This window comes from Elgaria multicarinata, chromosome 1 (genome assembly GCF_023053635.1).
Source record: "Elgaria multicarinata webbii isolate HBS135686 ecotype San Diego chromosome 1, rElgMul1.1.pri, whole genome shotgun sequence".
NCBI lineage: Eukaryota > Metazoa > Chordata > Lepidosauria > Squamata > Anguidae > Elgaria > Elgaria multicarinata.
Window position 1 is genome coordinate 161,159,424 of NC_086171.1, and position 27,535 is coordinate 161,186,958.

Below are 27,535 nucleotides of genomic sequence, written 5' to 3' on the forward strand. Positions count from 1 at the left end.
GATTGCAGCCTAAATTACTTTGGGCGTACAAAGTATTCTGGTGGATGGAATTGAATCTAGGCTACAAATGCAGACTTATTTGTGTAGTGACATCTTCCTTTTGTGCTCTTGGATGTTCATTCTAAATTCTTTCAAATGAACTGTCAACAAACTAATCATATGTTTCATAGTTTATTGGCTTGCATAAGTATTTTTTTCCTGAAGAGCACTTCTGCATTAAGCGGAGTCTTGTAAATTTGCATGAAGCCTCTCGCCCTTGTCCTCTAGTTCTTAGGACATCAATTAGCTATAAAGAGAAGAAAGAACAAAAATGTAAGTTTGTGAATCAATACTGTACAAGATTAAACTTGAATCTTCCTAATCTGTCACATGAAAGCAGATTATCACAACAATTCTATTTAAGATGTGTTGTCAAACAGACCCATATTTTCACATTACTGTAGGAAGCAGTGTTCACTCACATGTATAGGATGGATTAGAATTCTATTTCACTAGGCTCTTCTCAGTGCTGATTATTATTTACCAACTGTGCAACCCTATACTGTAAGTTCCATTGACTTTAATGGGGCTTACTCCCAGCCAGGTAAGAGGGTAAAAGATTGCAGCCTAAGTGTGAGATTTGAGTTGAATTTTCAGAACTGCTTGCCACACATCTTTGAATATCTGGCTGCAGAGGTAACTTGAACATTTTGTTGCAGCATAACCAAAATTCTTTTGTTATTTAGAACAATCCTGGGTCTATTATTTTACTTCATCATTCCTCTTTTTATGTAGCTTGAAACCCCAGCAGTCTTGCTCTTTTCAGTGAGATGGAGTTTCACAATCACGCCCATGTAAATAAACTCTCTGATTTTATGGCAGAAAGATAAGCAATAACTAAAGAGGTATTAAAGGCAATGAATGCTTGCAATTTAATTTATTTCCGAGTCTGATCTCATTCAAAGAGAATCAGGAGCCACTCATATAAAGAACAATGCATTATCCAATTTGAAGTGGAATTCCTCAATTCATTGTGAACGCCCAGTATTTCCTTAAATGTACAGTTCAGAAGAGCAGCTCAACGGCTGATGAAAATGGACATAGTACAATTGTCTTTCACCAGATATATGATTTTATGGTAGCTGGAAAACTGCCAAGACATGGAGCCATTGCACTAGCCTATCTTGCTTTTATGCTGATGCAAGTTTCAAAATGTTTCCCAGCAATGTCTTTTTTTTCTAAAAAAATAATAATGATTATCTCCTCAGAAAGGCATGGAGGCTGCACATTCCCCACCTTTTCCTCTCACATCTCTGTGAATGAGTGGTGTCAATTTCACTGAAAATGAGCACTACTATCAATTTGACTCCCCCTCCCTCTTTCAGTAGTCTTGTCAATTTCCCTTTCCTTTTTGGGCAGGAGAGGATTAATCAAGATGGGGCCTACCCTTCTGGTACAGCAGTGTGCACATCTATTCCCCTTTTAAAATGTGGGTGCCCTGCAGTTTGGCTCTGTCATGTCTAGCCCTGCTCCCTCTGGGTTGGAAGAAGGTGTTTCAGGTGATCAATCAGAATCAGACTCTGAAGTAGAGGAGTTGGCGCCAGAAACAGGCCAGCCTGTACCAGTGGGGGAGAAAGCTCATAGGCTCTTCACCAGCTGGGAGTGAACCCTCTCCCGAACTTATCTCGTCAAGGGCAAACAATACACAATCAGTGGGAAGCCAACATTCTTCCAAGGGAGAGAGCTCAGAGAGCCGATCCTAGAGTATGTTGCAGACTAAAACAGGCGGAGCTAAAGGAAGGCAAGAGAAAGTCGGCCCGGCTTGCATCCCATCAGAAGCTGCCTCAGAACTAGTCTCTCTAAAGTTTACAAGTCTTGGGAAAAGGCTTTCCATTCTTCTTGAAAGGACAATTGTCTCACTTAGTTTGCATAGTTTTGCCTAGGGGAAAGTTCCTACAGGTTAGACTCTTTTCAGGTGGGAAGATATGTTTATTGTTTGAATAAAGCTTTGTGGATTACTTAGCAGGTCTCGTTATTGTCTCCCAAGAAGGCCGTAGATTTTGAGAAACACAACAGGCTGTCCCCTTTCCATCCTCTGCAACGAGGTTGTCTCCTCTTCAGTAAGGCATCCCTCCCATAAGTATCGCAGGACCAAATATAGTGTTAAATGAGAAAGCATTGCACAAATGATAAATGTGGCTGGGGAGTGCTCCCTGTTGGTTGTGATCAGTGCTGATAGCAGAAGGATTTATGATCTTTGGTAAAGAACTTTCTAAAGTGAGCAAACATGATGCAAAAGGCATTCCTGGAATCTCAGCACTGAGAGGACTTCCAAGGCAATTTTTTAAAGATCGCTATAATACCTTTCTGAGTGTCTGGTAACATCTCTGTTAGGAGTTCCTCCAGGACATCTTGGTATTTTTCCAGCTGTCTGGAGTTCAGATGTATTCCAATTTCTACAGGAGCAATCAGCTGTGAAGGAATGCAGGGTTAACAAGCGAAGAAGACTAACATTTTAACCAGATTCTGCATCATGCACATTGAAGAGGACAGAATCATTAGTATTAGATCATTTGTTATTGCTAAAAGGGATTTCCTCATTCCGTATTTTAGCATTTGATGACGTGACCTGTGGAGCAGGGTTAAATTGCTTTTTGAAAGGCCAGTTGCAAAAGTCAATGGCAGTTGCTTCTGATCTTGTAAGTCTTGACAATTTATCAGCTTTCTAAAAGCTTGCGCCTACAATACAGTACAAGATGATGCATGCATATGGTGAAGGAAATCAGTTGAACTGTGAACTGGATTGTGATTGACTGAAATGTCTTGAATTAAAAGATGGCAAGAACTTTAGCTCTCACACAAGCTGTATCTAGTCCCCAAGGCTGCAGAGACATTTGTAAAAACAGGATGGCAGTGTAGCTATAAGAGTTCGGAAATGAGAATGCAAATAAAACGAACCCTGTATTTAGTCATGTTACTTGGTGATATAATTTTCAAGTTTGTCCGGTAGGCAATTGGGCTGGATGGAACAGAAGCATGATGGTGTGGTGCGATGTTTTTGAAATGGATGGGGACTCCCATCAATTTTTAGAACAGCTTTTGAGTGGTTAGACAACCATAATTTGGCCCTCGGACCTGAGTTCCTACACTCCTGTTTTAGGATTTCAGTTGTATATAACACGTTAGAACAAAACATACCCTTATGTGGATACACAGTACTTCAACAAATACAAGTATGACTACAACAAAATGCTGCAGTGTGGAGTGTTCATGTTCAGCATTTCAATCAGTCAGCCACGCCCTTGTTCAGGATGCTCCATTTCATTCCCCGCCCCATACACGTATTTTCCCATACCGTCACCACAGTGAGCATTCCATTGGGGACTCCTGTCCACCCACCCCCCGCTGCCCAAAGATCTTTGGTACTTCTGCAATCCTTGGAGTCCCCCCCTCCCAAGTCTGCTAATACCTCCTTCCTGTGTGAGTATGTCTGTTTTGGCTACATAAGCAATGGCACTCACGCCTGGGCATCAGCAATAGAGGGAATGCTGCTGCTGATAAACCAGGATTTCACAGATCATTTCCCCCCTTTCATTTAGATTGTTTAGTGTCATTTTAAGTGAACAAGTAGATTTTCCCTCTCTCATTAATTTAGCTTAACAGTGAACTCATCAGTGCTAAAGTCTGAGTCAAATGAATTGAAATTGAACTTCATATGAATATTGTCAGGGACCTGAATTTGAATGAGAGGAAATGAACGCTCATATTTGACTAGTGATTCTTGATAACCTCTCTTTTGTTCAGCTCTAGTAAATTCCATTCTAGATGATGTGAATGTTTATTGTAATAATTAGGGATGTGCATTGGATTTGGCCAAAGCCCAAAGCAAATTGGGCATCTTTGGACCATATCTGGGGCTTTCCAAGGTGATGCAAACTTCTCTCCAAAGTGACTAGAATCGAATGAACGAAGGATTCATTCATAATTTGGCTTCAGAAAGGCAGACATGTCTCTTTTGGTTTTGCTTCTCTGAATGCTGATGAAGGGAGTAGATAGGAGGAAGGAGTGTTGTTGAGTGACTGACAGTTCACCTTCTAATCATAGGGTACATTTTATCAAAGGCTCTGCAATCACTGTTTTGGAGAGGGTGAGGATTGAATTCTAAGATGGACATCCTGAAAATGCTGCCTACCAGGCTTCACTATAGAACAAAAAATCCTTGAACTGTTTTTTCGTAATCACAATGCCCTAGCCCCTGCACCTATCCTTCTGAAACTTTGCAGATTTCTTGCCTAGGCACATCTATATGACATGTGCCATTTTAATACAAATTGCTCCAAAAACCATGGGGGTGAGGGATGGAATGGGAAGCAAATCAATTCCACCCACCTCTCACTTGAAAACTCCCCTTTCACATGAACCACTGCACTTATCCTTCTGACACTTTGCAGATTTCTTACTTAGGGATACCTCTAGGTTCTGGTTATTTTTAGAACAATAGTCCATAACAAACATAAGGGGATAAGTGTGTCCCCTGAAAATGTCAAAGCTGCTTTTGTACAACCTCCCTGCACTTTTTTTTTTTTTACATTGGGCAGGCATAATCCCCTCCTAAAAGTCCACTATGCCTGCAAATGTCATCCAATTTTATCAATGTGTAGAAAAGTTATAGTCATTTTTGGCTTTCCCATCATAGTCAATGGGAAAACTGAACAGTCAAATTTCTAAACTTCGGTTTGGGTTTTTTATCAGGTCAAAACGGACCGACTCTGATTTAGTGTGAGCAGGAGTGGGCCCTTTTACAAAGTGCCAATTTGAAGTCCAAGTCAAAACATGGGGTCAATACACACCTCTAGTCACAGCATTTGTATCTAATAGATACAATGTACTGCAAAAACATCTTGCATGACTTCAGGTGGCTGAACTGCAGAAAGTGAATGTGACTTTCCCCCCCCCCCCCGAGAATGTAAAGAGAATTAAAATAAGGCTGGCTCTTCATCAGTAGTTTACGTTGCATTCAGTCTGATGCTTTGATTGGTATGTTAGAAGAACGGTCCTTCTGTACTTGTCTGTCTTGCTGACATAATCCAAATCACAACATACCTTGATGACCTGTCCTTCATCATCTGAAAGTTCAGGAAAATCTCTTGTGTCCGATCGCTCCTGCAAAGTCAGGGATTTCTTCTGTGCTTGGTTCTTCTCTTTCTCCTGGAGCCATACAACAAGAGATAATTGAGAATGCCATCAATTGGGCTGGCCACAAATAGGAGAGTAAGAATGGTAATGTTACCATTTCAAATGAAGATACCTGGGTGATAGGCAAAGCCATCTGGTCACCATATTCCCTTCAAAAACACTGGCTAAAACCTCCCTTTACATCCCAATCCCATGCATGTTTATTCAGATGTCTTACTGACTTCATTGCAACAGATGGTGTTTCCAGACAAAGACTTTATTGTACAATCCTCCTGCTTCATTCATGGAATTTTGCAGGCCATCCAGAGGTCATTATCCTCAATTTGTTTTTCCACTGCTTCATCCATCTTTCCAGAATAAATCAACTAAGGCAGGCTGTTTCAGTGCACAATGCCTTTGGATTGGTAGTGCTAGGAGCCATTCACTTGGAAGCAACCTTTCTCCCCTCTTTATAAGATTGTAGCCATAGCTTTATTTTGTTTTCCAGCTAACACCACGTGCCATCGGAAAAGGATCTGTCTAAGCTTGGTCATTTTTGTTAAATGTTCCTTTGCTCCAGATTCCTTGGTCCTTTCTAATCCATTGTATTTAGAACTGTAGAAAGTTGCCACTGGTTGGTGCCTTCTTTCAACCATATCATTCATTGTTTTGTGGCAACATACTCTCTGGATAGATTTCAGGCTTTTTAGAGCAAAGTGGGACAACTTGTGGCCCTCCAGATGTTGTAGAATAACAAGTCCCATCATCCCTCACCATTGGCTATGCTGGCTCAGGCTGATGGGAGTTGCAGTCCATCAACATTTGGAAGGACTTTGCCCTATAGAAAAGATGATTGATCAACTTCCTAAGTGTTGTGCTTCAGGACAGTTTTAAGGCTAGAACACAAATCTAAGATTATTAACCACAAAAACAACGTAAAAGTGGACTGGATATTCCAGCCTCTGTGGGTAGGTTCCCATTGACAAGGACATTGTTCCTGATGAGAGAGAAATCAAGACATTGCTAGAATAGGAGCTGGAAATACCATGGCAGAATGGGCAACAGATGGGACTTCCCTGCCTCCTTTTCAATCCTGTCATAGGAATGTAGGAAGCTGTCTTATGCGGAGTCAGGCCCATTTAGCTCAGCATTGTCCACACTGGCTGACAAGCAGTTCTCTGGGGCTTCAGAGATTTAACCTGGGACCTTTTCACTATAAAGCATGTGCTCTAGTGAGCTAAGATTTCTCCTGCCCTTTGGCACACTGTTTCCAAGGAGGCTAACCTGCATTCTTCTGAAGTCTTCACGACTGTAGAAAGCGATGTACCCTTCACTCTGCTCAGCCAGCATGGCCACCATGTACAGGAGCAGAAGAGTTGCCATCACTTTTCTTGGAACCATCCTGGAGCATGAGAGAAAATAAACAAAACAAAACAGGAAGGGGGAGGTCACATAAGATGGTCTGTGGCAGCCTTCTGCAACCTGGTGCCCTCCAAAAGTTTTGGAACACAACTTCCATAAGCCCCAACCAGCATGGCTAATAGTCAGGGATTATGGCAGTTGTAGTTCTAAAAACATTTGGAGGTCCCAGGTTGGGGCAGGCTGGCCTATGGACATGCCAGAAACCATTTCAGTCTAGGTCTGTACAGTCTTTTCCACCATGATAATGTGGTGAAAAAGACTGTACAAAGCTAGCCTCTGACAAGTTCAGTAGAATGTGATCATAGCAGTTCACTCAAAGAACCATAGAATTGTAGAGTTGGAAGGGGTCAGAAAAAGTAAGGGCATCGAGTCCAACCCCCTGTTCAATGCAGGAATCCACCTTAAAGCATACCTGACAGATGGTTGTCCAGCTGCCTCTTGAAGGCCTCTAGTGTGGGAGAGCCCATGACCTCCCTAGATCTTTGGTTCCATTGTCATACTGCTCTCACAGTCAGGAAGTTTTTCCTGATGTCCAGTCGGAATCTGGCTTCCTGCAACTTGAGCCCATTATTCTGTGTGACTAAGAACCTCCCACAAAACATTTAACCTTGGCCTTCAGTGCAATGCAGTGGTTTTAGAACATTGCTGCACTGTGATTGTTCTGGGAATGGGGTGCTTTCCTCCAGGTTTCTTGGTCCTCTACAGTTCATATGTAGTAAGAACTTGAGCCCACACCACCCTCCTGCTTGGGGCCCAATTACACATTATGTTACGAGCACAGCTTGTGGACACATCAGTTTTTTAAAAATACATCTGGAGGGCACCAGCTTGGGGAAGAATCATGTCATATTAATTGTAGCAGTATTTCCAGAAATACTTAAGCTTCAATTCACCACCTCCCCATTGCTATTATATATATATATATATATATATATATATATATATATATATATATATTCTGACTCCTTATAGTCTGGAATATGAATGTATGCATGGCCACTGGAAAGAGAGAGATGAGCTTTCCTTTTTGTTTTAAGGAAGGGAAAGATGTAATTCCAGATACTACACAAGAACTTAAGAACATTAGAAGAGATGTGTTGGATCAGACCAAAGGCCTGTCTAGTCCAGCGTTCCATTTATACACGGGCCAGCCAGATGCCTGTGAGAAGCCCACAGACAGGACACAAGCACAATAGCACCCTTCCGCTCATGTTCCCTAGCAACTGGTATTGATACTGGAGGTAATATATAGCTATCATGACTAGTAGCCATTGATAGCCTTATTCTCCATGAATTTGTATAGTCCCACACATTAAAGCTGTCCAAGCTGAGATCAGTAGATCTGAAATAACTTCATGACATTACAATCCTGCTTTAGTATTTCAGTTGCAGCCAGCAAAGTCCTAAGTAATACAATAGTGGTTCCAAATGGTGTGCAGTTTAGTCTATAAATTGCAAATGTATCCATGCTTTTAGCTGACCAGCTGAATAACTAATACGTCCTTATTAATTGTCAGCCAACACATCATATTCTGCTCTATTTAGAGTGCTTTTCATGGTCTAAACAGGGAACCAGTCTTCTTTTTTAGTCTTTAGAGATGATGATGCAAAATGGCTTTTTTATGAGTTGAGAATCAGCAATAACATTCTGAGAGATAGCTGGATCCCTTTTTTCCCTGGCCGTTAGAGAGCCTGCATCTCTGAGCTGAGAATAGGATTATTTTCCCTAACTTTCTATCCTTAGGGAAAACTTTCTACATCAACTGTTCTGTTAAGGAACGCCTGATTTGTTTTGCAGTCCAGCACATTGCAGAGAAATCTAGGTGCACATTCTAGAAGGCACTTCCATGACATGTGAGATATCAGCCAGGTCTGTTGTGCCTTCCATTTCCTTTGGAGCATGTACCTAAGATTTTTCTGGCCACTATGTTAGAACACAGCTGCAGGAAACTGAACTGTGTGGGTAGAAGGTGGATCTCCAGATGTTTGGACTTCAACTCCCCAAAGCCCCTGCCTGCATGGCCAATAGTTGGGAATGCTGGGAATTGAAGTCCAAAACATCTGGAGATCTACTTTCTGCCCACCAATGTGCTGGAACATCCAGCACTTCCCTGCAGCTGTTCATTCAGGGCTGTGTCCATCTGTGCCACTCTGAGGATACCAATAGAGGCCCTTCTCACTTGCCCACAACCAACAAATGGTAGGTTGGTGAGTACAAAGGAGAGGGCTTTTGTGTGTGTGCGATAGTGGTGGGTTCATCACGCCCTTTCTTTGTAGGTCTTCAGGAAAGCTCTGAAGACCCACCTATTTTCACTGGCCTTTTCTTAATTTTAGGGCTGCTGGTTTTATTTATAATCACACTTTGTATTGAATGTTATTGTTTTGCATCTAATTTCTATGTTGTCTTGGGATTTGCAAACCCATTTCAAACATCGTTTCCAATTCTTGTTTGGTGGACAAACACAGACTGTAGTTTTGCAATTTGGGGAGGCAAACTATGGTCTACCAAACCAGGAAGGGCTCAGGGTAATGGGAATGCCTAATGCCATTACAGGTGGATGGGCCCATTGCCTTGAGCAGAGACAAGGACTTTAGAGGCCCTAGCTGTGTTTTCTTTGCTAACTACCAGTCTGCACTTCCTTCCCTCAGCTGAAATAAAGGTTATGGGGCTTGGGAAGATTCCTTTTCTAACCATTGTCCAACACCACTGGCTTGTTATTAAGAAATAATGTGCTGCTTTTATAACCAAGTCTCCGGGAGTTTTACATTGCTGTGCAGTGTCGCTAGATTCAAAGCCCTACTGTAGTTTTATAGTGGTGTTTCAGAAATCTGGGCATTTAAACAGGGCCACGTGCATGAGGGTTTTGCAGCTTTCCTCCTTACCATTAATTTCCTTAGAAGAAAGGTTTCCCGATTTTGGCAGGAAAACAGATTGTTTTACTGTTATCATCGTCATCATCATCATCATCATCATCATCATCATCATCATCATCATCTCCCCCTTTTCCCTTTCCTCCATAAACTTCACAGAGGGGGGGAAAAGAATCAGACAGCTGTGTCACAGTCCCTAATTTTATAAGAGACTTAATAAGCTCATCTGGTCAATTCCCATTGGTGTGCTGAACTCCTTAATAAACCTTGATAGGTTGTACAAAGCTAAGGCCACGGTTTGTCACTCCTGCTCTATGGGAGCCTGACTTTAAGGAGCTGCTGTAAACCAGTTTTCAACTCGACTGGACAGCAATACCACATCACAAGGAGGATTTATGTAAACATTCAAGAGCCCTTTAATTATTAAATGCTCTTTCTTGAACAAATTTAATGAAGCATGGCCCAAGTAGTTAGAAGCTATGCTCATTTTTATCCTGAGACTTAATTAATTTTTTTAAAAGTGCTTTTGGCATTATTCAAGTATTGCTCCTGGGTCAGTTTAGCTCCAAACTAAGCCTTTACGTACCAATAAAATTGTGCAGAATCTGAAACTAATATTGTGCAGCACCTAAAAACTAATCCTTCTGGCACATTTATTGCTCAGATGTATTAGGGCCTGGGAGATGAAAAAGAGCTGAGCACAATGTCACTTATGTGGTCCTTCTCGATGGAGTTTTGATGGTACTCTTATATGGAATTTTGGGGAGGCACATTCATTCTGTGCATCCAAAGCACACACCTGCTCCGGCACCCAGGGACCTTGCGCCCACGTCCACCCACACAAGTGTTATCCCAGGCTGTGCAGCTGTAATGTTAGTACAACATATGCCGCACTGCACTATACCTACTCTTTTGACTGTACACAAGAGCACAAATAGGATTTGAAAAGTTTCTGATATAGTTATGTGACAGGGGGTGCTTTTCTACAGTTGAATCTTGTCCCATCTAGATCCTGGCATTGATCATGTGGCCAAATATGGACCAGCAAAGGAACATGTGCCACAACAAGTTTCGTATACATATGGGTACATATACGGAATCAAGTAACTAACATCACATCTAATTTGGCCCTTGTTCCTCCTTGTTACAAACTAACGGTTTGATCCAGACTTAGTCATGTTTAGAATAGATCCACTGGTATCAATTGACCAAGTTAATTATGAGTGACTTATGTCCCATTGATTTCAGTGGGTCAATTCTAAGCATGGCGAAGTCTGGATCCCACCCAATATTGACAAATGCATAGTAAGCATAAAATTATTCCAAAAGGACTGCTGGCTCAGATATGAAGATAGGGTGGTTTTGTATAAAATGGGACTGGTTCATGGAGGTTTAAATGTTCTGCAGTAAGAGGAAGATGTCTGTTTCATCTAATCTGGCAGTGGCCCTGGATGCTCTCTGGAACTGCTTCATGTCTAACTGGACTTCCTGTCCAAGAACGGCAGTGGGAAACCTGGGCCAATCTTTCCCATAGGCCAACTGAGTGGAACAGATAGGATGGATGCTGCCTTTTGCTATAAAACCTCTCAGGCAACCTTCCACAACCTGGTGCCATCTTTTGGGCTTCAACACCATCAGTCTTGCCAGCAAGGCCAATGGTCAGGAATGCTGTCTAAAACATCCAGAGGGTACCAGGTTAGGGAAGGCTTTTCTCTAACCACTGCTTTAGTTCTGCGGTGCTAAGTAGACATGGGGGGAAATGAACTTTAAAATGAGTCTCAACTAGCTGTGGGAGTTTGAGCTGCAGTCATTGTCTGGTGGTGTTCCCCTAGGACCCTTTCTCATTAAGGCCAGATGCATGGCTGCCAGGGTGTATGGCCAGTGGGCATGTTGGCACTGGAGATGTATGCCTAGGAGGTGTGACCCTGCTTCCCTTTCATATATTTGCTGAACACCTTTGTGTGTGTGCACAGTATGGTCCCTTAAATCATAGAACTATAGAACCATAGAATAGTAGGGTTGGAAGGGGCCTATAAGGCCATCAAGTCCAAATCAGGGGTAGCCCTCCAGATACAGTTCTCATCAGCCTTAGCCAGCCTAGGCAATGGTGAGACATGATGGGCACTGTAGGCCTATCTGAAAGGGTACAAGTTGCTCACCTGGCTCACTTCTAAGTAGCTCGTGAATGTCAAGTGTGCTAATGCACCTCCCCACAAAAAAAAATCCCCTCGTCTAGAAGCACTGAAAAGCTAAGGCCCAGGTTCTGCTTTACAGCTCACCACATGAACAAAGGTGCCTATGTTGGGCAGCAGATATATGTATATCAGCTGCAATGTTGGCACCCAGTACCTTGCACAGTTTGCATGGATGTGTCCATCTCAGCTCGTTACATGGCCCCCCATTTTAGTAATGGAACAGCTCTAGCTCAGGGGCACTCAAATATCTGTCACAGGGAGCCTTCCAAAGGCCACAAAACATGATCTGAATAATAATGTGGGGAAATCAAACAAATACGATTTAGCTGGTACCACCCAGTCTCTTGTTCTGGTTTGATGGGTGGTAATGCTGAAGAAACAGATTGTTCAATGCAAAGGAAGACAACACTGTGAAATGAACCTGTGCTGTGATTTCAGGTCTCCAGAAGAGGGACTTCAAGGAAAGAGCAGAAAGAGCTTCATATGTCCTTGGCTTTGACAGTCAGCACTATGGGAAAGCAGTTGGCTGCCCACTGACTGGGCTCAAAGGGGTGTGGTAGAGGTAGGGCAGCCTGTCAATCAGGGGCAGGCAATCGGGTCCCTGTTCCAGATGTTTTGGACTACACCTTCCATAAATCAGGGCCGATGATCAGGAATGGCGGGAGTCGTAGTCCAAAGTATCTGGAGGGCACCAGGTTGCTTACCCTTGCTATAGATCCACTGGACTAAGGGTTCTACATTCTCTCCTTACCTGCTGCTTCTCTGCTCCAAATTGCCCTCCCACTGGTGCTTCTTTGGGGAAGGACAATAACCCAGTGGAAGAGCCTGCAGAAGATCCCAGGTTAGATCCTTGGCACTTCCCGGTAGAGCTAGGAAAGACTCCTGTCTGAAACTCTGGAAAGCTATTGCCAGTCAATGTAGATAATACTGAGTTAGAAGCGTCTTCCTGAGGGTTCCCAGTGCATGTTTGCAAGAGCCAACACCCCTTGGAAACATTGCAGGTAGCAAAGCAGCTGGGAGTCTAATGTGGAGTGGAGAAGTGGAAAGCAGGGAAAGGGTTAAGTGCCAAGTGCCCCCAACCTCTGCTTCACGTCATCCCAGAGCCACTGGGAGTTTGTTACATGCATATACATGAAACATCTAGCTTAGTCCAATGGAAGCCAGATGCCAAGGAGAACACGGCTTTTATCAATTGTGGTTGGTGGCTCCAATATCAGTGGGGCAGTGAATCTGCTTCGGGTTTCAGTGTGAAGCATCTTGGATTGTTCCTTTAGAATTCTGACTGGTTCTGACTGAAACCCAAAATGGATTCACTGCCCCACTGTCATCAGCTCCACCAGCCTCCACTGGTTTTTTTCCTGTAAGTGTGGAATCTGCCCCCTCCTGTCAAGATGCACATGAAATGGGAGGGCAGAGAGGAATTTATACTTCTGCCAGGGCTTGCCCAAGATTGGGGGACAAGATCCCCCCCTCCTTCTATACCTGGACCAGTGGTAGACTCTTATTTCATTACTGGTGATAGGCCATCATCCTTCACTTCACTTGAGGGCAGCAGCTTAGGGGGTTCAGGATGTATTACCCACAACACACCGCTCTGAGCTCCAAGAGATGGGAATGGCCAGGGGGTTGCTGTTGCTTCCCCCTCCATACCCAACATGACCACGGCACTCTGCCTAATGGTAGGGCCCCCCCTGACTCCTACTGGCTTTACTTTCCCTGTCACTATGTGAAGAATCCTGGTACACTGCACCTGTATCTATATAATCATGGGGAGAAAAAAGAGCACTTTTCTCATTCAGTTCATAATGGCTTGTTAATGTTAATTAGTGCATAGACACACACATTCATTTGCAACTGGAAAGCAACAGGTTGCAGTAAATCACTACTGAGGTTCACTTTGCATTTTCTCTTTATTAGTAAATCACTCGCCACTACCATTACTTCCTTCTTACGTTAGTGCTTGCATGCTTAATTTTGAGCAACCTTCATTTGTTTCTAACATTGCCCTTAAATAACCCTCTTTGTTGTTGTTCTTCTTCAATTGCCGCATTTAGTTTTTCTGCAGGACTTGAAATTCAGGACAATTGTTTTGGCTATTTTTGAAGCAAATGCTGATGCACTTTGTTTTCATTATATTGGACATTTGTCTGTGCACCATTTCCATGGACACAATGCCCATAGCACACCAGAAACCAGAAAATCTCTAGTTTCCAAAAGATTAAAATAACTTTTCTTCCTGAATAGGAATAAAGACAAAAGGTTGACATTTTTCATCAGGTTAAAACAAAACAAAACAATTTCCTGAGCAGCTGTCATGCCCACAAATTGTTGCTAGGGTCCAGAGCCCTGGAGTAAATTCATGGATTTTACTTCAAGCCAATTGCACCATCAGGCACAGTGAAGTGTGGCATTGCTGGCTTAGAATTATTAAAAGGGTGTTGCCCAGATCTATATAACACAATCTGTCTCTCCTTTTTCATACAATGTTACCTTTGCACAATTTTACTTTTCCGCTACTTTATGTATCTCTTCAACTGGACAGCTCCAAAGCCAGTTACATCTTTCCCTTGTAATTGACACTTGCCTTGATATTTCTCTGCTTTTGGGCAAAAGCCCCAACCCTAGTTTTCCTTTTGTTTGATTGGCAAGTCCGCTGAATGTCCCAACATTGTTTTGCAAACAGGGCACATCTTTCATACATTAATGCTCCAGCTCGGTGCCTCCCCAGGCGAACTGAGTGCTTGCGGTTTGTAAACTAGCTTTACCAGTAACATTAAAAAAAAAGAGGTAGGATTGAAAACTGGACATGTTTGGGGCCGGATCCTCTTTTGCTGGCCTCTTTCATTATCATTCAAGTTAGTACAAAGCGGGTAGAAAGAGCAGAGACGGAGAAGGGAGAGTAGGGCACGCTTTCTCTTTTATTTAAACCTTTGGTTTAGTCTCCCCTCCCTCCTCCCCTCCAGCCACATTAGAATTGTGGGCCATAGAGTTGGTTGGTTTATGTAAACATATGCATAAACTGCCTTTCTGGACTCACTCTGCCCTTGTGTTATTAATGTTTCTTTAATAATTAGTTGATGCAGATGGGGGGCAGCAGAGAGCTAGATTGGAACCATGGCTTGGGGTACCCCCACGTCACTTAAAAGAAAAATCAAACACAGAAGGGCAAACTACATGGCAAATATCACGTCTAGTCCGGCCCTTAGTCACCTCTGTGGTGGGTAAGCTGAAACCAATTTACAGTTTTGTAGTTTTTGTAACCAAGTGTAAGCACATGCATCTGAAACATTCACATGTTCTTTCTCCCATTTACTTCTCCCTCATATTTTAGAATGTCAGCATCTTGGGGCAGTGACTTCTCTTCTTGTCCTCTATAAAGTGTTGCGCTTACTGATGCTGCTGGTGCTGGTTTGTATTAGGGCTAAACTACATGTCACCATAAACAGGTGGTTGCCACCAATTCACATCTGGATCATCCTGGAAACGTTAATTAAAGAAGATGCATGACATGACATAATTGTGCTCAATATTTACCTGCTCCAGTGCACTGGAGTGGAGCGCAGCGGAGCAGGGAAAATGCTGAGCGCAATGTCATCACATCACATGTCAGCTCTAACTTTCAGTCAAACTAGACAACATCTTAAATGTGTTATTGCATACTTACAATTTTAAAACTATAGTACTGCAGAAGCCCCCAATCTAGATTGGGGATATACAGGCGGAGGGGGTGGTTAACGCTTTCCTGACGAAAATACTGCTGCCCTCTAGCTGCCAGTTGACCTGAGAGGGAAGCAGCTATGGGCACAAACTTACTGGGAAGACATGGTGGTGGATGAAGGTGAGCAGATCTAAGAAGCAATTTTATCCTTCGATTGGTGAGAACACAAGGGGTTGTTATCTGTTTGAGCTTGGAAACAGCAACTCTGTTGACAAAGCTGGATCCAGGAGTACCCCCAACCTGTGCACCTGAGCTTCCACGGGGAGTGCAATCTCATCAAAACAGGGTGAGCACCACTTTCTTGGCCCTGAAAATGTCTAGCCACTGTGCCTTTGTCTTTCCAGGATTCAGTTTCAATTTATTGGCCCTCATCCAGCCCATTAACACATGCAGACATTTACAGTTTTACTTGACTCAGATGACAAGGAGAAATAGAGCTGGATGTCATCAGCATACTGATAGTCCCTCACTCCAAATCCCTGGTTGACCTCACCAAACAGTTTCATACAGATGTTAAAGATCATGGGGGACAAGATGGAACTCTGTGAGATGCCACAACAGATCAAGCAGAAACTCCCCAGTACTATTTTCTAGAGCCAATTCTCCAAATAGGAACAGAACTATCCTAGCACCATGCCTCCCACTCACAGTCCATACAGTTGGTCCAAGGAGTATACTGTGGTGGATGATATCAAAAGCCACTGACGCAGGAAATCTAACCACTTGCTGGTGCAGGAAATTCACTACTACAGTACCCCTAGTCTTTGGTTATCCAGCCACTGCTTAACTGTGATTCTTTTATTCAGGGCTGGTCTGGGACGTTTTGCAGCACAAGGAAAAGGTCAAGATGTCACCCTGCTCTATTCAATGTACAGAAGCCAACTGGATTGGCAGTTTAATGTTTCTTCAAATTTGCAATCAGATAGCATCCTCCACCACACCCAAGGAAGGGAAACTAGCTTAGAGGGTACAGGATAGGTCACGTACACAAGCTCCGACCTCCATGAGAGAGGAATGCCTGGGGGCTCAGATAGGTTGCTACCACCTGAAGTGGTTGCCTCACTCTGCCTAAGGGTAGGACTGGCCCTACTGCAATGTCATTATTTTTTACTGGGTTTTGTTGTGATTGCAATCTTAAAAGCTGCTCTGAAGATCCATTGGGCAATGTAGTGACCTATACACATAATAAATGCAAATCTAGAAAATGTAAATCTGTAGCAGGAAAATGTCCTTAAGACTCTGGTTTATTGTGGCATCAACATTTGTAGGTAAGGGTTTATTTTGTCAGACAGGAATAGGGTCCAGATGAGATGAGGATATGCATTCGTAGAGTCTCAATCATTGTCATCATGTTGGTGTAAAAATATTTGTAATCTCCCTTGACATTACTAGGGTGACTTTCGCCTGTATAGCAAAGGCCCAAAGCAGAATGACAAAAAATCTATCTTAACTCCCCCAAATCAGATTACATCGGGCTCTCAACCCACAAGTGTTTTATCCTTGCCACTTCATCCTCCAGCTTTGGCTGATTCATAGTTTTAGACAGTATTCTTATCTGTGCACGCCACCTATTGCTCTGGCTTTCTTTGGCCTTTGAGAAACATGTCCCATGACATCCTTTTGACAAACCAACACTAATAGGTTTAATAGACAGAATAACGGATACAGGGGAAGAACCCAGAAGACCGTTCCTGCCCTTTGCTACACAAAAAGTGTTTTGGGCAATAAAACGCAATGAAATACCCATATAAGGAGAAATGTCCTGGCCCTTATGAGACCCCTAAACTCAGTTTCCCCAGTGAAGAAATAGAAACGAATGTGTACAATGCTTACCTGGTGAATGTTCTGTCTCCTTGTCTGTAGATCAAGGCTGCAGAGATTCCTCTTGCCTGTTGTTCCCTCCTGCCAGATGACATTGGCCTATATATAACCACTACCACCAGCACCTAATGACATCAACAGCCCATTTTTAGTACCCATGGTCCTTGAAGAGACTGGGGTGACTGGATACATAGGAATACAGAAATGGCTTTGTTGCACATACTGCTTCTTGTTTTGCTGTGATTTGTAAGAGTTCTGTGTTTCCAAGGAGGGTTATTCCATTGGTAGTAGCCTTGGCTGTAGCTTCATTTTGAGTATATCATTTATGACAGTAGTAAAGATTGAACTTCCAGAATCTCATTGTTTACATAATTACAGTGTGACACCTTAATTTTAGTGCCAGGCCCTTATTTATCTTGTGTAATGTAGGCTCAGCTTCCAGGATGGGCTTCTGTGAATTCTTTTGATAATGTTTTCCATTCTAGTGTAGCTGGCTTGAGGGTTAACGGTTCCACATCTAAATTCACCTCCAGGTTCTTGTATATCTTAAACTGCTAAATCTTCACGTATAATTAGGCTGTGCAGACTTTCATACCCACGGATAGTATAACCATGTTTGTTTTATAGTGAGCCTTTCAATGTTTATCAATTTGCATGAATTGTGGAAAATTATAGCTTTTAAGTATTTCCCATCATTTATCCATATTTGTCAGCATTAGAGAAAATTAGGATGTCATACTGTAATTATGTAAACACTGAAATTCTGAAAGTTACATATTTACTACTGTCATAAATGATAACTCAAATTACTTACATCACACGGTAGAATATGCCAAATAAACACTGTTAATTCTACATATCATCAGGGGTATTCTGATTTTTTTTAATGTATTACTTTGCTTAGACATTCATTTCCCTTATTATTGATAGATTCTTTCTATTTAATATTTGGTAACTATGTGTGGTAAAGGTTATTATAAATGTGTAGTTCTTCCAAGTCTGTACTTAATACTTCCATTGAACCAGAACATTCTTTGAAGCCCAAATCCTCAAAACTCTAATCTTGGCTTTCTTCCTTTCATTAGTCTAAGTGGGTTTGTGTAGCCCTGAGGCCTGCAGAGAAATGCTTCAAAGTGTGAAGGTAGCACACTTCCTCTGAGAGCTCATGTATATAAAAGGCTTGGTCATGTGGAACTTTCTGTGTGTGTGTGTGCTCCAGAGAGTCTGATGAAGAACCCGTACGGCCTCCCTTACTGACTCTCTGCAGTAGCCCATCCTTGTGGAAAGAGGCAGCCACAATGGTTAGAAGCCCAAATTATGGGCAAATATGTTTCTAAATTATCATAAAATCATAGAATCATAGAATAGTAGAGTTGGAAGGGGCCTATAAGGCCATCGAGTCCAACCCCCCGCTCAGTGCAGGAATCCACCCAAAAGCATACCTGACAGATGGTTGTCCAGCTGCCTGTTTTGATTAATGACTGCAGTAGTATTAACCTACTGCTGCCTTTATTTTAATTTCCTTGCCAGGAAATCTTTAACTTGTATTTGCCCAGGCCTCTTAACACTGTATGTATTTTATGCTGGATTTTAAAAACCTTTTAAGTCTTAAGAACATAAGAACATAAGACTAAGGGTCCATCTAGTCCAGCACTCTGTTCACACAGTGGCCAATCAGCCATTGGTTGTGATGCTGTTCTTAAATTATGATAGCTCAGTAGTAGAGCACCTGCTTTGCATGCAGAAGGTCCCAGGTTCAATTTCCACCATCCGCAGAGAAGGCTAGGAAAGAATCCTGCCTGAAAACCTGGGGACCCACTGCCAGTCAGTGTTGGCAATATTGGCCTGAATCAGGCCATAGCTTGATGAGGGTTTATCCCGGGGATCGCCCCGGGATCATCCCTGTGTGTCCACATGACGCATAGGGGATCCCAGGAGCAGGGAGGGATGATCCCTCCATTTCCCCAGGATTTTGCCCTAGCCTTGCAGGCTGGTTTTTCCATGGTCCCAGGTTGATCCCAAGACCGCAGAACATGTGGGTGGGTGTCACGGTTTGTCCCGTCTCCTTGCGGTTACTTGCGAGGAGCTGGGACCCACACACGGGGCACAGAGCTTCTCAGGAGCTCTGTGCCCTTTGTGGGTGGGGTGGGGGAGTAGTGTTTTTTTTTTTTTAAAAAAAACCTACCTTTAAGCACATGACACTCATGCACTTCTTCTGTTTTATTTATTTATTTATTACATTTTTATACTGCCCAATAGCCGAAGCTCTCTGGGTGGTTCACAAAAATTAAAACCATTAGGAACATAATAAAACATCCAACAATCTAAAAACCCAAATACAAAACAATATAAAAAGCACAACCAGGATAAAATCACACAGTAGAAATTGGCATAGGATTAAAATACAGAATTAAAACAGCAAAGTTTAAATTTAGGTGTTAAAATACTGAGAAAATAAAAAGGTCTTCAGCTGGCGACGAAAAGAATACAGTGTAGGCGCCAGGCGGACCTCTCTGGGGAGCTCGTTCCACAGCTGGGAACGAGCTTTTGTTTTTTTTTTTAAAAAATGGCGGGCATGATGTCCTCTCCCTCTGAGGTTGTTGCGCACCGTGTGTAAACAGGGAGATCGCACAATAAAAATATTGCAATATCCTCACCCCTCCATCACGCTAGACCAGATAGGTCTAGCTGAGGCCTCATTATAAGGCAGCTTCCCATGTTCCTATCATTTACTTGTTTTTTAAATCTTTAATAATGTTATTATGATTGTATTTGATTTTATGTAAACCTTGGGTCACTGAAGAGTGGGGTAAAACTAGCAACATCACCAACAAAAATCTGTTCTTTCAAGGAACATTCCTACTACTGTTGGTTGATACGGAGTATTTTCTGTGTTGGTTAGCTGCAAGGATGGCCAAGACATGAACTAGTTAAAACTAGGGCTGTCAACAAACAGCCTCTCAAAATTCTCCACTCTATTTGTAGGCAGAGAAATTGGGCATGGAGGGGACGGGACAGGACCTTTTCACTGAGTTTGTCCATGGGGGAGAAGAAATTCTCCAAGAGTTTCTCAAGGGCGGGGCTCACCATCAGCACATAAGGTACAATAGCACATAAGATTTGTTTTTGTGTTAGTAGCCCAGCCACCATTTTACATCTTTCCCAATCAATGTCCTGGACATAAAGCGTCATCAGACGGGGAGGGGGATTGCATTTTGTGTTTCTTTAGTGTCGCTTTGGCCTCCTGCTACTGTTCCACAATAGCTGCCAACAGCTTCCTCTTTCTTCACACGGGGAAGAAAGAGGAAGCAGTAACGACCATGTGGTCCTTTCAGTGGGCGTTTTTATCATGTTGCTTTTCCTGCACACAGCAGAAAATGGCAGCCAGTTGTATTTCAAAAAATAAATAAATCAGATTTACCAAGTCTTATTTTGTTGAAGAAAAAAGACCAGAAGGAGTGGGAGACATGCATAGTGTTGTTCCAGGGCATTGTGTAGGAGAAAACGATGGAGAATATTTGGAGAATATAGATGGCGAGAAAAATAAAAATCTTGAAACCGTCTCAGAAAAATGTCTTCTGAGAAATGTTTGGCGCACCTCTCGTTACAATGGGTTTCTTCTGCTGCTTTGGCTGATAGTGAACAGCTCAACACTAACACATCCAACTGTGGAATTTCACCCAAGTTTTATGACCAGTTTCCAGCTATCATCCCAGTCAATAATGTCGTATTTGATCAAAACACTCCCTAAAAATGTGCTGGTAGTTAAGGGACTCCCCAGAGCCCTTTGTATTTATTATAGTTGATTGTAAATCCTGTGAAGTGGGCACAGCTGTAAACCTCCAGGAGGGGTCAAATAGCTTTCCTCCTCGGAACTTTGTGCCTCCCCGTGACAAAGTTGTGACACCAGTTTTCATTTTAATTGAGTTTTAATTTTTTACAGCTATGATGGATGTGGCTGCAAGACAGCAGATGGTGTTGGAAACAGCAAATTAATTATCAGGAAAGGTCATTCTTTGAAAGCACAAAACTTTCATATCGCTCCCCCCCTTTTTTTTTGCCTGCCAGCAACATGAGGGACAGTTTTTAAAATAAAAAGAAAATAGTTAGATCAATCATATTTGTATCAATTAGATGTCAGAGGACAAATTGACTATGCATATGCTGTTTCCACAGCATGTGTGCAACTATGTCGAAGCAGAACCAACACTCTTGAAAAGAAAGACACACCTGGTATAAACTGCTGATTGAGGCTCCATTGATTGCAGTGGGGTGATGCTTATTTTCAACAAGTGAGGATTTGTTCAATAGTCTTGTAACATAGGAGAACAGCTCATGAAATTCACCACTAAGGCTACTATTAACTTTAATGGGACTTAGATTTCTCTTCTAAATGTTTGATTCAGCAGGTTTAGCCCAGTATCAGAGGCAGTAAGGCGAAATACACCAGTTGCTGGGGAACATGGGTGGGAGGGTGTTGTAGCACCCATGTCCTGCTTGTGGGTTCCTGGTTGACAGCTGGTTGGCCAACTGTGTGAACAGAGTGCTGCACTAGAAGGACCCTTGGTCTGATCCAGCATGGGTCTTCTTATGTTCTTATGTCCCTGGTATCTTGACACTTCCTCAAACTTCCAAATATCCCCATGTGCTTAAAAAGGTTGGGGACCTCAGGCCAAGCATATTCAAACTGCCCATTTCAACTTTTGCTGATGATGCTCAAGTCTTTTAGTGATCCGGTTAGTTAAGACTAACTCACAATTACTGAGCATACACATGGTGTATGTCTGTTTATCTATACTTATCTATATCTAGTTATTGTCGGTGGCTGTCTTTTATATTGTACTATGGCTAATAAATCATATAAATGATTTGTTGTGAACATAAATAATGATTTGGCACATCGCTGTTCAACTCCTATTAAGAAGAACTGTGCTTATTTGACAAAAGATTAAGAGAACCATCTCACAATGTAATAGGTTTGGGGAAATTCCAAGTGCAGTGCGGTCATGAGGACTAGCCTTTGTTTTAGACTCCAAGCCAGTTTCAGTAACTTTAGATGCAGGTGGGGGGAGAAACTGGTGGTCCTCCAGATGCTGTTGACTACCCCTTCCATAGTTCTTGGCCATGCTGGCTGGGGCTGATGGGAATCAGAGTACAACAACATCTGGAGGGCCACTGGTTCCCCAGCCTTGTGAAATGTCCAGGGCTTTGGCTATTGGGTGGTATAGAAATGTAATAAATAAATAAATAATAACCAAAGCCAAGGAAAATGCAGCTATGAGGCTGACCTCTAATTCTGCATGAAGGTGGGCAAGCACCTGGCTCTGGAGTCCTAGGTAATGCAACAAACGATAGAGCATCTATCTTATCCCTATGATGATCCCAAGTCCATTGCATAAAGCAAGGATTCAAACTCAAGCACCTTAGCTGCAGAGTCCCTCAACCGCCCCCTCCCCCAAGAAGATACAAATTTAATTGTTTTCTTTGAAAATGATTGGTATAAAACAGAACACATTCCAATCCAGGCGACATTTGCAGATTGGTGCCAGCTAATGTGCACATGCATTCTGGACAATAGCAGCCAGCCGCTGCTGCTATCTGTGGGCGTTCAGCTTTGCTAATGAAGAAAAGTGCCTTTAGCAACTTTTAATACATTTTTCTTAATATTAGATTTTGTCCTGCTGCATACATAAATATTTGAAATTCAGAGGGTTTAAACACATGCTCATTTGCTGCATAAATATTTTAAATGCACAGCCTTTAACTTGTGTTTTTGTTCTTCCCTGCAGACTGGTTACATTTCTCCCAACTTCTCAGCAATGTAATTCATGTTAATTTACTGGAGCGTGGCAGGGATGGGAGACACAATCAATAGTAAGATTTAACTCCTGCTGGGTTCAAACCAGGCTGCGTTCTCCGTTCTTAGGCCAGGGAAAGTGGTGTCGGATTAATGGGAGATCTGATGGCGTTTTGTCTTTTGTTTAATGCTGTACTCTTTCACTTTCCCTGCCCTATCAGGTGGATGCTGAAAGTCCTGGAATCCTGAATTCAAATTTCAGTGGGGAATTTTCTTATTGATTCTGACAAGAGCAGATTCAGTTTCAGCGCTTTGAAGATTTTGGTCGAAAGCGGTAGCGGTCACTTTAAGTCAATTGTCTCTTTGTGCCTTCCATAAAAAAGCAGAACGGCCTTTCTGCATGTACCACACATGCAATAATCAAGGACACAGCAAGTGAGGTCTCATCCTGTAAATGGGTTCTACATATGCATGGTGCAGACAGAAAAGTTGTTGGCAGCACAATCAAATCTTTAGCCAATGCTGCTGGATGTTGCCAACTATATCATCATCATCATCATCATCATCATCATCATCATCATCATCTCTTTCTCGCTCATGGTGGTTTTTCTAGACGGACATGACCGGCATTGCAAAGTCATGCTGTCTTTTACAGATTCAGGAATTTCCTGACAATTGAGAATGTTTTAAGTATGACTGCTTTCTGGATGTTGGTGTGGATGTATTTTGGTAGGCCCAGTTTCTGAAGGTTTTCTGTATAGTTTTTTGATGTGATGTGACTAACGGAAGAATTGTGACCTTTTCCCATTGCCATAGTTCTTTGACTTCCATGGCCAGTGGTGTATATTTTTCTCTCTTTTCCTCTTCTTTTTCAACAACATTTTTGTCATTCGGTATTGCTATGTCGATAAGGTATGAGTGTTTTTCTTTTTTGTCTATGACTGTTATGTCTGGTCAGTTGCAAGGTATTGTTTTATCAGTATGAATTGTTCTGTCCCAGTATATTTTATCTGCATTTTCCAAGACTGTTTCGGGTGAGTACGTATAGTATAGTGTAGGTTGTTTGATAAGGTTGAATTTGATGGCCAGTTGTTGGTGAATTATTTTTGCAGCTGTATTGTGTTTATCCGTATAGTCCATTCCTGCCAAAATTTTACATTGTCCTGTTACATGGTTTATTGTTTCTTGGAATCGATGGCATTTCCTGCATAGGTCTGTTGTTACATTGTTTTCTTTTATGATGTATTTTTGGCAGTTCTTGGTTGCTATAACTTGATCCTGTATAGCTATTAGGAATCCTTCTGTTTTTGGAAATAGCTCACCCTTCCTAAGCCATTTGTACGATTGTTCTTTGTTCTTTGTGGGTTCTGTATTATGTTGTAGTGCTTCCCATGGAGTGCTTTTTGTGCCCATTTTTCTTTTTTCTCTGCGAGTAAGAGTGCTCGTGTTTGGTCTTCGTTTTGTAGTGCTAGGTTGAGTGGGGTATAGTTTTTAGCTGCTTTTACTATGGTGTTATGGATGGGGGTGTATTATTTACACCATCTCTGTGTGTGGTGCTTGAAAAGTACAAGAGGATGAGTGCCCTGCCCCAAGGAGCTTACAATTTGAAATTCAACATTTGGGGTGGGGGGATGACAGACAATAAAGTATATAACACAAATATATGTTGGTTTTCTGTTAACTGTCATGGCTTCCCTCAAAGAATCCTGGGAAGGGTAGTTTAGTAAGGAGGCTGAGAGTGTGAGAGATTCCAAGCTGTCCTCACAGAACTACAGTTCCCATGGTTCCCTGGAGAGAAGGGTTGGATATTAAATTAGTAAAGTCTATAGTGTAGACTTCTATAGAATCTGACCACCAATGAGGGGTAAGATTGCTTTGGCCAACAAAATACAGTCTAAAGCAGGAATGGGGAACCTTACCTATTCAGAAGTAAGCAGAATAAAGCATCTCAATGTTTACTCTGAAGGAAGCAGGACTGAATAACTCAGCAGCACTTTCAAATGGCATCTCAAAGATCAAACTGCTGAATGTCTACTCACAAGAAAGCATGACAAGCCTCAAAAATAAGCAGGATGAAATCACTCAGTAACCTCTTCCCCAAGGTCCATCCCCTCTCCCTCTTTATCTCTGATCAGTAGCTCATTGGAGATAATAGCTTCCTCCTGCTGTGCAGGGAGAAGGGAATATTTGTCACTATGTACCAGGGAAAAGCTCTTAGCTCCAATCAGCAGCTGATCAGAGATAAGAGTTCTTCCGTACCAGGAGAAGGGGTGTGGTCTGTAGAAGAAGCTGGCAGGGTATGGACCATATCCTCTTCACTAGACTAAAGTATGTAGAGCCCCTACAGAAAACAGAGGTTGGCTATCCCAGGCCCAGATGACAGCTTGTGGCAAGATTATTGCTATGCTGCTTTCTACACATCTGGTTTAGCTCTATATATCGTGGAACCACTAATGTCTTAAGATGCTGTCGGGATGTAGTTGAAGAGATCCAGCATATGCTATAGCCACTGTTTAAATTTCCCACAATGCTCCTGACATGAGGGCATTGTGGGAAATTTGCATGGCAGTTAGACCCAGCTATCTGGAGTACTGGCTGCCCAACACTGCCAGATAAGCCCACCAGCTCCCTCTGATGGAGGAGTGGGTCCGGCCCTGCAGTGAAGTAAGTCCCTCATAAACTTTACAATGAATTATTTATTACTAGCATTACAAAGTGCTTAGTGTTATGACAGGGAGGGTGCACATAAAAGAAGGAAGGAAAGAAGGAAGAAAGGAAACAAAGAAGGAAGGAAGGAAAGAAGGAAGGAAGGAAGGAAAGAAGGAAGGAAAGAAGGAAGGAAGGGGTCTCCCTGGGGATTTTGGTCAAAGAGTCCCAGGCCAGTCTTGACCTCATTGACTGGGTTCATACAACATGCTAACTGATACTCAGTGGTTAAGTGTGGGTTGTCGTTGAACCATGGGTTGTTTGTTGAACCATGGGTTAGTGTGTTGTCTGAACCCAGGACATTTTCTGCAGGCTGGCTTATTAACCATGCAGTGTGGCTTATTTTTCTCAAACAAGTCACCTACTGGGGTGGAGGCTAAACCTGCTCCCTGATATTGGTGACTCCAGTCAAACTCTGCCCCTTCATCTGCATGGCCCTTTCCCAGGTTGTGCTCCTTGATCAGAAGGTTGGGAGCTGCCTTTGATATGTATCGAGGCCATTGAGTCTTTACGCATTGACACCTTTTAATTGTATTCCTAGTTCTTCGGCTCTTTTCCTTCCTGTCCATTTTAACTCTGTGATACCATAAAAGAAATATATCAAGCTAAGCATAACGATATATAATACTACAGAACAACAAAGGACATTTCGTATGTCTGTAAGTCTCTTGTACAATCAAATCAGCAAGACAATGATGTATGTTACCCGAGCCCCTCTGATACGGGATGAAAAACTGGCTTTCAAAACAGGTAAAAATAAAAATGACCAACCTGTACTCCTGGCCAACCTTTCCTTGATCACACAAATATCCTATAGAGGCCAATGGATATTTTGCCTCGGTAAGGAGCGAGAGTGCCCTAGATTCAACTTTTTTTTGGTCAGTCTTGTCAGAGGAGATTAGTTGTGAACGTGAGAAGTGTACCATGAAAAGAAATAGCTGTTCTCGATGCTGTAAATCCCTGGAGATTTCCTGATAGCGTGAGTTGGATTAAACCAGACTTGGATGCACAGGATTTATCAGCAATTTCAAAGGACAGCTGCCCGTTTCATTCCCAAAGTTTGGTGCGATTGCTGTTATCTTTGATCTGCGACTGAGAATTTGCATTTGCTTGTTTGTGAAGATTACTGGGGCAGCTATTCATTCAGCCTTGACAGGCAGATGTGGCCTCCATGAAGGCCTCTATGAAGCTGCCCCTCCAAAGTGCTTACCATCACAGAAGAGAAACTTGGCTCCACCCTAGACCCAGTACAGCTGCACTCTTCCTCTTCACAGACAGATGCTCAGCATTGCGTTAGGGCATTCTTGAGATAAGCCTTCCCCAGCCTACCCCCCGCCCCCAGCTGTATTGGACTAAAACTCTCAGAATCCCCCTGCCAGTTTATGGAGGACAGCAGGTTGGAGAAGACTGCTTTAGATGGTACACCAGCTCTTCACCCTAAGAACAGCACAATCACAGTGTGGATCCATTAGGCAGGTCAAGAGGAGGCATTTAGGGCCAGTTCATACGTGTAGCCAGCCAGTGATTCTCCTCTTGTGACAGAGGAGTAGGCACACTTATACCTCTCCACTGTGTACATACTACATGAATGGCAGCTTTCTTGGGTTGAGGGTGGGTGGGGGGCTGCAGTGGCCCTGCCAAAAACCACTGTGTGACACACTGCTCCACTGCTGCCAGAAATGGGCGCATGACCATTTTCCCAGAGATTCTGCAGGAAAACAAAGTGTCTGTTCCCCACATGCCTTGTTTCCTGTAAAGTTGCTGGGAAACCAGTGATGCATTGGGGACTATGGTGGTAGTGGCGGCAGGGGACCCAGTGGAGGGCCACAAAACACCCTGAGGGAGGCCATG

The 27,535-nt window shown here is 42.7% G+C and overlaps 1 protein-coding gene across 1 annotated transcript; it reads right to left on the reverse strand.

The window, feature by feature from the left end:
• Nucleotides 1-222: 222 nt before the first annotated feature.
• On the reverse strand, nucleotides 223-17,239 carry MLN (motilin). Its single transcript, XM_063118925.1, has 5 exons — nucleotides 17,194-17,239; nucleotides 6,439-6,556; nucleotides 5,083-5,187; nucleotides 2,343-2,451; nucleotides 223-286 (listed from the first exon to the last, which is right to left on the reverse strand). Exons 2-5 carry the CDS (start codon nucleotides 6,553-6,555, stop codon nucleotides 279-281), a joined length of 339 nt encoding a protein of 112 aa, XP_062974995.1. The 5' UTR covers nucleotide 6,556; nucleotides 17,194-17,239; the 3' UTR covers nucleotides 223-278.
• Nucleotides 17,240-27,535: the final 10,296 nt, after the last annotated feature.